Below are 13,801 nucleotides of genomic sequence, written 5' to 3'. Positions count from 1 at the left end.
AGATACATTTAAATAAATGACTAAGAAAAATAAGTGATTCTAAATAGAAAACTGAAAATCCTGTAACTGTGACGTTAACGGCACCTTTCTCAGGTTGATGGTTGTCTTTATTGGATATTTGCAATATCCCACAGGATTAATGATCGCAATCATAAAATGAGTGTAACAGTCAACGTCTAACAGTAAAAATATAAATTACAGACAAACTCTTTCAACTGAGTGGAGGACTCAGTGAATCACAACACGGTGGATTTTTATTTTAAAGCTGTAGCTCCGTGTTTCTGTATGAGTGTGTAAAAGCACTCGTTCATACACAGTAACATGTTAAGAGGAAGCTTGTGTTGTCTGTAGTGTCTGTCTCTGCGGTGCGCTGAAGGTTTAGTCCATCTGGGTAAATGCAATTAAACAGAGGGCTTAATGAAAACATAACTTTAATGTAACTGTAAAAATAACTGAAAAAGAATTATTTAAATTTCATTATTTTTCAATCACCTTAGTTTTTAAATACAAAAAGAAATATCCAGAAACTCAACATCTTTTTTTTTGTACTTTATTTTGTTTGTTCGTTTGTTTGTTTGTTTGTGTAAAGCAAAAACAAACAAACAAACAAATGTCCCGTTGGTACAACATAAATATTAATAATTCTGAATACAAAAAGGTTTATGGAAACAGTCATGAGATTTTATTTCACGTGACTTTTTATTGGATTCATGTGACGAAGTAAATTTAAGGCTCGGTTTCACAGGTGCGAGCGGAAAACGCGTCACAGAAATACATATTCAAACATGAATATCTGTTGTAAAATATCAAAACAATATTATTGTCTCTTAATCATATGGAAATTACAGGCGTATTATGATCCCAGTAAAACTGACACATCTGGGTTTTAAATGCCTGTACACGTGACTTGAGTCGTTTTTTGTCATGTTGAAGTTCAGCTTTACAAAAAATACAAAACAAAACTGCACAAACCAGTTTGTAAACATACTTCAGGATGTCTGCTTAAATAAATAACCTGGCGTTACTTGAGCAGAGGTGTCAGTGGTTGCATCACAGCGTGCGGTCAGCTCTCAGTGCTGACGCGCTGCTGCTGCAGGTGGACCAGGCGCGCTGATCTCTACCTCCAGGCTTCATTCTCACTACATTTGCCACTTGTTGCCTAAAGAAAGCGGGCGCTCCGGCATTTATGACTGAGCCGCTTTACGCATTTATTCCTGAGCATGTTCGTGTTGCGCCTGAAAGAAGACTCGTGATTGGGCTGTTTCGGCAACATGGTTGATAACTCACGTGTAACTGCTAAGTCTGTGTTGGTAAGCGTCCGGACTTTATGTTATTTTGTCTTTACATCCAGTTCCGTCCATGTTTTCTGCGCTCACAGAACTTTTCACCTGCGGCTAACATGTGTCGCGTGCTATGCTCTTTATGACAATCTGATATCCGACCACGTGGCTTACTGAAGGAAGCATTTGATGTGATAATATTTACGACCAACCGCTTTTCCCTTGCAGCAAAGCTGTTTCTCCTCTGGCAGCAGCCTTCCACGCCAAACACCCCACAGCCCGTATCCCGGCGCACAGTCTCACCAGCTCGGCAGCGGCGGCATGAAACTCGAGGCTGTCATGGAAAACCTGCAGCGCCAGCAGGCAGCGCGCCTCGCCCTGGAGGAGAAGCTCCGGCAGGCGGAGAAAGAGAAGGAGCTCCGCTGTATGGTGGAGTCCCAGATCCACCAACAAGCTCTGGCTTTCCGCCACTATCAGCTGGCGATGCCAGGCGCCCTCTCCGCCGGAGCTGAAAGCTCACCCCCAGGAGTGACCCCTCCTCACATGGAAGTCCGTATATGCGCCGAAGACGGGAACTCCAACCCCGGTATCTGCGTTAAAGACCGGGACGGGGAGGGAGATGACACGGAAGAACAGGATCTCATGGACCAAGACGAGGTCGGGGACGATGTTGGGTTAAACCAGTCCTCTCTGCAGGAAGCGTGCGTGTCTCAGCATCTCAGAGTCTTCGCTCCCCACGGTCACGCAGACTCTCCATCGTTGCACGCCGCGTCGCAGAACCACGAGTGGACCTATGAGGAGCAGTTCAAACAGGTAAGCCAGCACTGACCCACTGAACGCATCGCCCTCCTGTCGGAGCTCGCTCTGCCTCTGTGGAGCTTTCATTTCACGTTTTCATTTATTGAAACGAACACACGTTTGGTTTTGTATGGAAATAGAAGACTTTAATGTGTGTGTGTGTGTGTGTGTGTGTGTGTGTGTGTGTGTGTGTGTGTGTGTGTGTGTGGTTGTTTGGGCTCAGAACATGTTCCACTCTGTAGTGTGCTGCTGCTGTTTTGCAGACAGAGCTTCAAACTTCACAGTTTACGCTGTAAAAGCTCCTACAGAGCACACGTACCTGCTGAGGTGTTTTACACACAGTTTGTTCTGAACCACGGCTGGAAGTAACCCACAGTTTTGGATGGTCACAGGATTTATTACGTTTACATTTAGTGACTTTGAAAATATTAATATTATATAATATGAATAATATCCAACCATTAAGCTTGTCAGAGAAAAGGCTGCATCAGCATAATGTCTGAAAACAACATAACTGGTGGGTTTGTAACCACAGTGATTCTAAGTCCTCAGATTTTGTTAAATGAGTTGATTCTGCAGAATTTTTGAAAAAATTTTTTTAGTAAGTAACTAACAAATCAGGTCTTGTTAGATGTAAGACATCAGAGTGTGTTTACGCTTCGTTAGCAGTTACAGGTGAGTCGTTATGTTTCCCAGTTGCTTCAGTCACATCTATACTCTCCCAGTCATGGACCGATTGATTGTGGATGTTTCAGGTCATCTTTTGCTTACGATGGATCATCCACAGCTTTGCCTAAACATGACGCGTACATAGTGACTGCATTATGCTTCACATTAAAGGACAAGAAACCAGAGCGTCTGTATGAAGACAGCTGTGTGCGGAGGACGGTGACCTGACACTCATTATTCAGTTTTTTCTTTTCTAGGATTTGTTTATGTGACTACAGATTTTATTTTAATATCACAGAATAATAATATTGATGTTTCAGATCACATATAGAGTAAATCTTCAATCAGGTCATTTAAGAAACACATTCATTTGTTATGAAGTAATTCTTTGTTTTCTGTAAATTCATGCACGTGTGGCCACAGCCTGCGTGTTCCATGTGTATGTTGTTTCATTATTGTGGAGGTTATTCGTGTGCAATCTTTCAGTTATGGGACAATCAACCGATGGTTGTGTCTGCCGAGCAGAGTGGAGCCGACATATTCAGTGTGCTCAAAGCCGCAAATCAGAACCACAGGCGGTAAATGAGTCTTTGAAAATAGGAACGAGATGTGGGATGAATATAACGGCTCGCTGAGGAGAGAAAGGTCAACGTCACTTATATTTGTACTGTTTTACTTTGAATAGTGTTTAGCACAAACGATGCTGACGGGCAGCTGTTCAAGCTTATTTTAACTCTTAATTACACAACAGCAGACGACATGAAGCAGATTCTATAGAGATGAGTCAGAAAAATAAAAGAAATTCCTGAGATACAAGAAGTTGCTGAGCAGTGCTGAAATAAAAAGATGTGAGGCAGAAAGAGAGATGTCGCACAAAGTTTAGGCAGAAACTCAGACGTGCCAGAAGCTGCACTGTGGAGTTTTCCCGTCTGGCGCCCACACAAGAGTTCTGGGATTTCCCCGTCTGGAAGTCGAGTCACTGCCACACTATTACACAACAGAAATCCCACCACACTCTGGGCTTTCTCTTCTAAATGCTCTCACAGTCTTAAACAGTGTGCGGCCTCAGAATCAGTCTCAGTTGAAAAAATTGTGAGACATGATGTTTTTGCCTGGTGATCCTGTCATAATCCTAAAACTTGTGTTGTTTGCAACAACTACATTTGTATATGTGCTAATATAAACACATTTTTAATAACACAGCAGAGTCGTGCTGTGTTACTGCACTGAAGTCAGTCATGAACCGTCACAGTTCTGCACGCTGACACAAACAGAACAAAACATTTCTTCCTTTGGCTACAACCAGGTGATGTCAGGTCACGTGCTCGGAGGTGGAACGTGATGGAGCACAGCTCTGGAGGAGTGTACGATTATCGTGCAAAAGCATCAGCACAGACGCACACATCTAGTCAAGAAGCGAGAATGCTGTTAAAGCCGAGTGCGTGCTGATCGCAGCCGAGCAGGTAACAGCAGTCGGACTCTGCGTGTGTCATAAACTGTGAGAGGAAGAGCCGCTCATCAGTCAAGTGTTGCTGTGCAGCTGTAGCCTGATGTTGACCAGTGATTATGTCACAGGGCATTTTCACATCACTTTACAGAGTAGATCAAAGTACTCTAACAACCATCTCTGTCACGTATACAACTCACTGCATCCATTCTGACAAATTATGTTTCCAGACATTTGACTCTATGAGACAGTGGACGGGAACGTGTGCAGTGTGACAGTGGGAGAAGGCACACAGTGAAGAGTGGGCGTAACCACTGTGGCTCAAAAGGCTGCATTATTTCAATAAAAATAACAAGTAAAGTGTAATCATTACTTTTTGTATTACACATGCAGAAACATCAATAAATTACTTTTTTGTATGTGTAATACAAAAATTGTTTATTTTTTTAAAAAAATATTTGAATTATTTGGTTTCAAATAGATGCTTCACAGCATGTCACACACAGAGATGTTAAAAACACTCCTTTTGTTCTGAAAAAGGAACTTCTGATGATGACTGAACCAGCAGAGCACATCTTCCTGTAGTTTCTTTCAATCTCCATCTAGTGCTGAGGGGCGCGAAAACCTAAAGACCTGAAGAAGAAACACGTACGCAGCGCACTCGAAAACCAAAACTTCACAGGATGCTGCAGGATGCACCGTGAGATAAGAACCGTATTTCCCAGTTTACTTGGATCTGGAGTTTTGTGCCACGTGCACCAGCGGAGGACAGAAAGCTTGTGTTGAAGTTTCTCGGTGCATCTCTGGAATCTCTGCATTTTTAAAAATCTTTGTGTTTATTTGTGTATTCATCATAATATCTAATGCGTTTGTCGCAGATTTTTAAAAGTCATTTGTTTACTGTTCGGGACTTGTTTTAATATCTGATTTAATAAACTGATCATTGATTTTTTCACAGGAAACGATAAAATGCAACACAATCTTTTCTCCTTTCTTTTAATACTCGACTGCTCAAAATCTTTACATGTACAAAAAGCATTAATTCAATTAAGAATAACAAGTGAATAATGACTATGTATTAGTTTATGCTTGGAGAGCTCCTCCTCAGGTTCTTGGTTAAAAATAAATAACTAAACAGCTGCAGGGCAGGGGCGGATCTAGAGAAATTTTCTTGGGGTGGCATGAGGGTGGCAAAGAAATCAAATGGGGTGGCAAAATCAAAGCCTCCCCCCCCCCCCCCCCCCCCCCCCCCCCACACACACACACACATATGTAGGTGGTTACATATGGTTAAAATAATTCAAATGCAGTAAGTATACACGTTTTTCATATAAATATAGTCTATAACTTAATTATTGTCTGTAGCCCACATAATTACACACTTTAGTTACATGAAACATGTGAGTTTCTGTATAGCATGTATAATAAATGAACATGTAGCCCAATAAGTATAAACTCCAGAAAGCTACACAACATGGGGCGCTTCATTTACAAACACAAGTCTAACTTAAGTTTCACTGTTTTTGTTAGAAAACAGTCACATTGTTGCAGCTTAAATGACACAAAATGTCAGAAATCTGCACCGTCATGAACAAACATGTAAACCTAATTTTTCATGATTTGTTGGATGAACCCACTGAGGTCTGAAATACAACCGGACATTTTTGACTCCTTTTGAGTTTATGTTTGTGTTTCACCCTCAGATTGTTTCATTTTATTTTTCCCCTTGCCTTGTTTGGTGTCATTTTTTTCAGCTCAACTGAATTTAGTTGTTTTTTTTCACTGACATACTGTTACTGATCTGAAATCACACAAAGAACTTAAAATCCTAGTAGTATTTTTTTACTGTAAAAAAAAAACCCCACAGACATGTTGAGTAAATTTTTATAACTTGAAATGCAAATATAAATTTTTGTAAACATGGTAAATGGCCTGTATTTATATAGCGCTTTACTAGTCCCTAAGGACCCCAAAGCGCTTTACATATCCAGTTATCCACCCATTCACACACTGGTGATGGCAGCTACATTGTAGCCACAGCCACCCTGGGGCGCACTGGCGAGGCTGCCGGACACTGGCGCCACCGGGCCCTCTGACCACCACCAGTAGGCAACGGGTGAAGTGTCTTGCCCAAGGACACAACGACCGAGACTGTCCAAGCCGGGGCTCGAACCGGCAACCTTCCGATTACAAGGTGAACTCCCAACTCTTGAGCCACGATCGCCCCCCATATATATAAACAACTATTTATCTAAAAATGCAGCCAATACACCTGCCGTTTCTTTCATTTTGTACAACCATTTAAAAATATTACTAAAACTAAAATAAGAGAACAATCAGTTGTCGCAGTAAGATGCCCCACAAATGATGTGTGCCAGTAAAAAAAAAGTTTGTCCACCAAAAGATAGAAGAGCACAGGGACAAACCTGCAGGCCTGATAACAGCAGCTGTATCACTCCGCTGGTTTTCAACTTAGTGACAGTGTTTACAAATGTGCCTCTGTGACATTCATTAGTGCCCTCACTGACACACTAAACAAAACGACTACACAACACAACACACTAAGTAAACACTCCACACTAAACGTCACAAATCTGCCACATCTAAACTCACACTCCCTCTCTCCCTCTCTCTCTCTCTCGCTCTGTCTCGCTGCCGTTACCGTCACTCCTAAAACTTTTCCCTCTTCCTAAACAACCAAATCCCACATGTTGACTTTGTTTTTTCAAATTGGTCGACATGGTGCATTTTTCCACCGATAGGAAACATGTGGCTTTTTTCCTTTCTTTACTGTTTTCGTGCTGTCCTTAGAAAACGCTTAAAACACACACACACAAACGTGATGGCAGTGTTTAGAAAAAAGCGTGGCTGATATATATATGATCATAACTCTGGATTTACTGGCCTGTAATTAAAATTTAAAAACTTTGAAGTCCGAACTTTCAATGTGGCTGAAACAGAGACTCAGCGTGGCTGCAGCTTATGCCAGCTTAGATCAGTCATGTGATCTGGAGGTGCAGCGTGTCTGTGGACCACAGAGGGTTAATAACACTCACCTTCCTTCCTTTTCCAGAGTGTAACATCCACCCACCTGTGTAAAATCCTAATTTCCCATGGTGTTGTTCAGAATGTGCTCTGGCACGATCATAAGCATCGCTTGCTACTGAAAACAAGAAAAAAGCCGTCCTGCTATGGGCTGAACCATTTGTTGATGGTGGGGGGGGGGACACTATGCAATATATTCAGTTTTAGCATTTATATTCACTGCTGACTGTAACTACGCTCAAACTGTTAATGCTGTCTTATTTTAATAAACAACACTGTCATATGCAAAACTGGGGTGGCAAGGGATCATTTTAGGGTGGCACTTGCCACCCCATGCCACCCTTCTAGATCTGCCCCTGCTGCAGGATAGTGGTTGTGGAACGAGCTCCGTCTGTAGTATCATTTCAATCCCCTCTTCCTGGCATTTAAATCAACCATAAAACTGTCCATCTTCTGATCATTTGTTAATGTGAAACCTTTAAGTCACAATTCATAACAACAGCAAAGGTGAAAAAACAAATATTCCTTCTTTACAATGACGACATGATTTTTGAAAAGAACCAACTGAATATATCCTTTCTGTTTACAATTACTGTATTTTGTTTCTCACCTTATTTTTCCAGTTTTTCCACTTATATGAAAACAAATAACAGCCTTTTAATATTTAACATCATATTTAGCACATTTTTAGTATACACAATACATATGTCAGGGTTTTGAGCTTTTTGTGAGTTGAGGAGTTATTTTGGTTTGAAGAAGGGATTTATGTCTATTTTCATAGTCTTCTGATAGTGGTCTGATTATTTGTTCCTTTGTGCTTTTAGTTGTCCTGTCTTGTACTTTGCCTTTGTTTTGTTGGTTCCCTTTGGTGACGCCTCCTGTATCGCTCTGCTCTCTCTTTGCTCTCTGTGGTTGTCTGATCTCCCCGTTTAGTTGAGCCAGGTGACTTGTCCCAGCTGTTCCCCATCCTCTCATTATCTTCCTCCTCTGTTCAGTGTTGGGTCGTCTCTTGTTCCTCGTCGTGTTTCCATGCCTGCATGTTGCCTGGATTTTCCATGTTCAGGTTTTTAAAAAAAAATCACATTCAAGGTTTTGTTCTTTGTCTTTTTTTGTTTAGCGTGTAGTTTTCCCAGTTTAGTTCTAGTTAGTTTCTCCCCAGTGTGCAACTGCCTCTTGTTTTTGTACCCTTTTTATCAGCCTTATAAAACGGCTCACATTTCGTTGATATTCAAGTTTTGTTCCATGTTCCTTTGTGTCTGCATTGTGGGTCCACTCTGCACAATTCATACAGTCTGCCTCGGCACACTGACACCACACAGCTTACCACACAGCCAAACAGTGACAGAACAACATGAGCCTTTAAACTCAAAGCTGTTGGAGTACAGGCAGGAACTGAAGAGACTGCTCAAGATCTCCAGCTGCATTCACAGGACCACAGGTATAAGGATGATTTCTCTTGGACTGGCACTTATGGATATTCTTAGCAAGAACTCTTCCGCTTTTCCACAGTCTCCATTCTGTCCTGGTCTTCAGTTGCTTTGAAGGAGTCAGGGCCATGAGTTTGCTCTGTCACTCACCTCGACTTCACTGCCATAGTGGACCAGGTCTTCCATGCTTATCTCCTGGTCAGCCTCCCTGCTCGCCAGTTTCTGTAGGGCAGTCATTCTCAAACTGTGGTACGCAGGAAGTCTCCAAGATTTATTTTTTTTAGGATATAACTATTTAAAATATACATACATTAAAAATTCTTTACCACAAGGTCACTGAAACTGAGTTTAAATTAGGTTTTGTCCTTTTTGGAAAAAAGGCATATTCTTTTTTATATCAGGCAACAGCCAAATTTACTAGGCAGCCTGACGAGGAGCTAAAAGGGCAGAGAAACTAATGAAAAATGACGATTCAAAGGCGATGCAATCCTGGCTTGGAAAACTCCAGCTTTGACCTAACAGCTGCTTATATTAATGTGGATTAAGAGTTTTACCTTTACTTTCACATAAGGTTGTTTGGATTAATAACATTTCTTGTCGGGGAGCAGAACAATGGTCTGAATGCTTTGTTGTGCCAAACATGCACACAAGAGCAGCGTTATCAACTGTCTGTATCCTCCTCTTGTTAATCTTTACGTTTTGTGTATTTATTTTATTTTTCATGTTATCATCAGAGTGGGTATAATGGCAGAGTGGACAAGGTGGTGAAGGCTAGGTTGGCGAGAGACCGGTAAAGAGTGACGCGTGACAGGAAGGGGGTGGTGGAGGGACAAACGTCTAGCAGGAAGCCATCAGACATGCTGGGTCTCCAAATGATGCATCTGCAATGAAACACACTAACAAACAGGAGTGCTGAAACCTGAAGCCACGCATCTCTGTGACAGCTTTGCATCCACCCCAGCAGAGGGAAGTGGGAGGCCCCTGATGGAGCGAGGAGACGGGTTGGAGAAGAGAATGAGCACATCCAGACCTGAAGATGCACTTATCTGTTTCATGTTGATAGCGATAGTCCAACAGGAAAGCAGTACCCCTCGGAGATTTCAATCCCCAGGAACAGAGTGTCAAAGTTATAATCCACAGGAAGACAATGGGAATCCAAGTCCTCTTAAATTTCTAATCTAACACGGCGAACATGAGCAGAGAAAAACCCATAAATGACAAAACCACTTTGTAAGTGCACAGTTTGGGCAGCGGTTGATCCCTTTTTCTGCAGCAGTTTCCAACTGTGACCCTTCTGAACCACTCATCTCACAGACGACAAAGGCAGCATCTCTTATCTGCACAACTTTCATAGCTGCTCATCCTTTGTCCCTTCTCACTCTTTCATTCGGAGCATCACATCTTCTGAGATAACATCTGGTTACATAGAAATACTTTCTCTCACTTGTTTCCTTCAAATCTCTGTGTGTCAATCACAGTATACTCAGTTATTTATTTTTAATGATTGTCAGACATTCTCTGAATCGTTGCTTAATCATTCTGACCAAGAACTAAAAGCAGGCAAGATTTGGGCTGTATGCCCTGTTTGCATTCCTCGCTGGTACAACCAACCCAGTACAGATGACACAGGCCAAATCACAGTAAAAGGTCAGGAGGTTAGGTATCAGCCTCATACTTTATGTCTTTGATTAAGAATAAAGATGACTTACTATTAGCAAAAGCACAAATAGATAAACTCTGTTCTTGAACTTTGTATTAAGATGTTAAGACCTGTAACCCTCTCTGGGACGTGATGACAGGTGTGCTCATCTCTTTCTATCCCCCTTTCCTCAACAATACACATAAAACTGTATTATTGGAAAACTGTGCATCAAAAGTAAAAATAATAATTAGTTTTAGAATTAAATGGACTGGTTCTTATACAGCACTTCTTTTTTTTTTAGAACTTTTTATTTAGTAATTTTTGTGGTAATAAACAAACAAAAAAACAACATGTTAACATTCTCTGACATAAGACCATTTAAGACAGGAAAGAAAGAGGGAAAAAAAAAGCAGACGAAGATTAATACAATAACATGTCGTAGGGGAGATTTATAGCTTAATATTACAATGTTCCAGAGTTCTTGTTCATTCATCCAAGTATCTGGCCACACAGTTCCTGGTAGAAGATCTTCACCTTCAGTTGCAAGCTTGCTGTCATTCGGTCCATTGTATGAACTCTTTTCAGTCTGTTTCCATTATGCTGTGGATGGTGAGGTTGTTTGTTTCCAGTTCACTGTTATCATTTTCTTAGCTATCAGTAAGAGTATCCGTAGAATATATTTTTCATCTAAGGTGTACCTCTCCCTGAGTATAACTCCAAAGACAAATATGGTTGGGTTTAGTGCAGTATTTACTTGTAGGATTTGCTCTATTTCTTCTTTGATTCTTAACCAGAAACCTTGAATTATTGGGCAGTCGCAAAAGATATGTGAATAGTCTATCTATATCTCATCTAATTGTTGTTTGGCATCTTTTAGCTTTTTAAAAATGTCATCTTTAACTTGTTGTTTATGTTCCTTCTCCAATCTTCTTTTTCATTTTCTAGTTCTACCTGTTTTGCTAGCCTTTGTTTCTTCATTCTGGCTCCAATAGAGATAAGTTTTGCCCTTATTGTGGCTTTACTGGCATCCCATACTATTGAAGGAGAGATACTACTATCATCATTTATAGCAAAGTATTCAGATAGAGCAGACTGTACTTCCTGTTTGACCTGTGGGTTTGTTAACAATGAGACGTTCAGTCTCCAGTGTTTAAAATAATCAAACATTCCCATATCAATGTTCACAGTAACTGGGCTATGATCAGATATAGTAATTGATTGAATTGTTGTCTCTTTTGCCCTGAATAGCTCTTTTTTTGACATACAGAAAAAATCTATTCTTGTGTAGCTTCCATGCACATGAGACATGAATGTGAAATCTTTATCCGTAGGATGCTGATGTCTCCACACATCTACGAGTCCCAGTTCTGCCATCATGCTTGAGAGACCTCTAGACATTTTGGACTGGGGTCTTGTTATTGCTAGTTATTCTATTTCAGAGAGGTGAGTTTCTTGAATCAGGGCTACAGAGCACTGCAATCTCTTTAGTTGACCTAAGATTTTTTTTCTCTTAATTGGGTTATTGATTCCTTTTACATTATAGCTAACAAAGTTCATATATCGCGTTCTCTATATAATTGGATATTCCCCTTTGTATTCCAGTATGTACTGAGTATATATATACATAGTCTGTAAAAGAAAATGTGAACTCAGGTTTATAACATATGTCAGAGAGAAAGAAAACTTATCACTAAAAAAGAACAAGACTTCCATCCTTCCAGTCGTCCACATTGTGGGCAACCCCCATTTGGTACGGGGCAGAGAAGTGTGACCCTCTTTCTCTGTGGGAAAAGTGCTTAATGCACAAATAACCAATATTACACTATTGTGTATAAGAGGTCTTAGTAAGTGTAGTCCACTCATATTAATCCTAAGCATGACCTCCGCCCAGACTAAAATATAACTTTCTAAGATAAGTGACATTTTACTACCCAAAATGAATTCCCGTCTATATTTTGGTAAGAACAGGTAGTGTATGTGGTGTACTTCTTACATTTTTGTCTCCCCCTTTTCCACACACTTTCAAATCACTCTGACGTTTAGTTAATTTAATGTCCTTCCTGCATGAGGACCCTGAGGTCCGAGATCGAGAACGCCGCCTCCCTTTGCCTTCTCCTGTTGTTTCTCCAACCTTCTTTCAGCTCTTCTTCGATGTGCCGTCTTTCTCCGCAACCTATTTCGACTCCAATCTCTTTCAACTGTTGCGCAGCCTCTGTTAATGTTGCAAAGGTCTTCTCTCCAGTGTCCAGTTTTATTCTCAGCTTCGCTGGGTATAGACATTTTTCTTGCACGTTTTTTTCTTTTAAGTTGTTTGATAACCTCGTATACTCTAGCTCTCTTCTTCTGTAGGTCAGGCGAATAGTCTTGGTCTCTGACATTCACACTCCGATGGACGAATCGCAGAGTGACTTGGCGTTCGTATCTTGGCGTTCGTATCTTGGTGTTCGTATCCTGGCGTTCGTATCTTTGCGTTCGTATCTTTGCGTTCGTATCTTGGCGTTCGTATCTTGGTGTTCGTATCCTGGCGTTCGTATCTTTGCGTTCGTATCTTGGCGTTCGTATCAGCATTGAATGGATTAATATTACTGCTGCTTATGTTTAAGGTTGAGCTCATTTTAAATACTTTATTTGATTTAATGTCCAACAATGTCCGAGTTCTATAAATCATGCTTCTTATAAAACGCGTTTCTACTCTACATGAAAACTTAGTGTTTATAGAACATTCATCCATTCATGCCACCGCCTTTATCTAGGCCTCAGTATTCTCTATCTAACAGCTACAATCTGATGTATTTGTATGATTGGGAGAGCTACTTCAGGGTCAGGATCTCAAAGATCCTTTGGCATGCAGACTGAAGCAATAGCCAGGGATCAAACCACCAAGTTTCCCATTATTACAGTAGATGCTCTACCATTCAGGCTACAGCCACCCATAAGCTGAGAAACACAGGACTACATCTTGACTCTGTAAAAGTATCTTAACACAGTAGCAAAAACAAAATATCAGATGAATCAGACAAAGGCTTGAGCAGCGTTTGACATGGTTAACTCTTAATATCAACACCTGGTCAAACTTATTAGATTCAGACCTTCTCATAGATGCTAATCTGAAAGCACTGGTGATGCTTGCACCAGGTAGACTTGCCTGTTTTATTAGATCAGATATGGCTTGCATCCCTGCTTCATCATCATCTGAGCTCTTCTTGCTAACGTATTAACAACTTCTTCCCACTTCTCTACATCATACATGGTGGCCAAGGTGGCTACCAATAGGAAAGGCTGTTACGATGATAAATCACTGAAGCCTGTTTACTTGCTAATGCTAGCTGTTTCCACACAAAGTGCAGATGGTAACTGAGCTCAGAGCAGTGATAGCACAGTGAGAAGCAGCCTGCAGACGATGGCAGTAAAAACGAGGATGCAAGCAGGTGGAGAGCTTTATGGGAGAGTGGACAGCTGATCACCTTCTGTGCAGTTCTGATGACCCTCTGAA

The 13,801-nt window shown here is 41.0% G+C and overlaps 1 protein-coding gene across 2 annotated transcripts; it reads left to right on the top strand.

Annotated features, from left to right (window-relative positions):
• The first annotated feature begins 1,057 nt into the window (after window positions 1–1,057).
• On the top strand, window positions 1,058–5,033 carry LOC113034033 (AT-rich interactive domain-containing protein 3A-like). Of its 2 annotated transcripts, none has more exons than XM_026188317.1 (3): window positions 1,058–1,310; window positions 1,509–2,093; window positions 4,801–5,033. In XM_026188317.1, exons 1-3 carry the CDS (start codon window positions 1,272–1,274, stop codon window positions 4,804–4,806), a joined length of 630 nt encoding a protein of 209 aa, XP_026044102.1. In that variant the 5' UTR covers window positions 1,058–1,271; the 3' UTR covers window positions 4,807–5,033. The 2 variants fall into 2 exon arrangements, with proteins under 2 accessions (XP_026044102.1, XP_026044101.1); XM_026188316.1 differs by lacking the exon at window positions 4,801–5,033 and adding an exon at window positions 4,054–4,138.
• Window positions 5,034–13,801: the final 8,768 nt, after the last annotated feature.

This window comes from Astatotilapia calliptera, chromosome 12, assembly GCF_900246225.1.
Source record: "Astatotilapia calliptera chromosome 12, fAstCal1.2, whole genome shotgun sequence".
Taxonomy (NCBI): Eukaryota; Metazoa; Chordata; class Actinopteri; order Cichliformes; family Cichlidae; genus Astatotilapia; species Astatotilapia calliptera.
This window is presented reverse-complemented; position numbering and strand designations above follow the sequence as displayed.

Excerpts from the sequence above, each read along its gene's own strand:
- LOC113034033 (XM_026188316.1), top strand. The coding sequence starts at position 1,272 with ATGGTTGATAACTCACGTGTAACTGCTAAGTCTGTGTTG. Across the intron at positions 1,311-1,508 it reads TAACTGCTAAGTCTGTGTTG|CAAAGCTGTTTCTCCTCTGG; the intron begins GTAAGCGTCCGG and ends TTTCCCTTGCAG. Across the intron at positions 2,094-4,053 it reads ATGAGGAGCAGTTCAAACAG|GTGATGTCAGGTCACGTGCT; the intron begins GTAAGCCAGCAC and ends GGCTACAACCAG.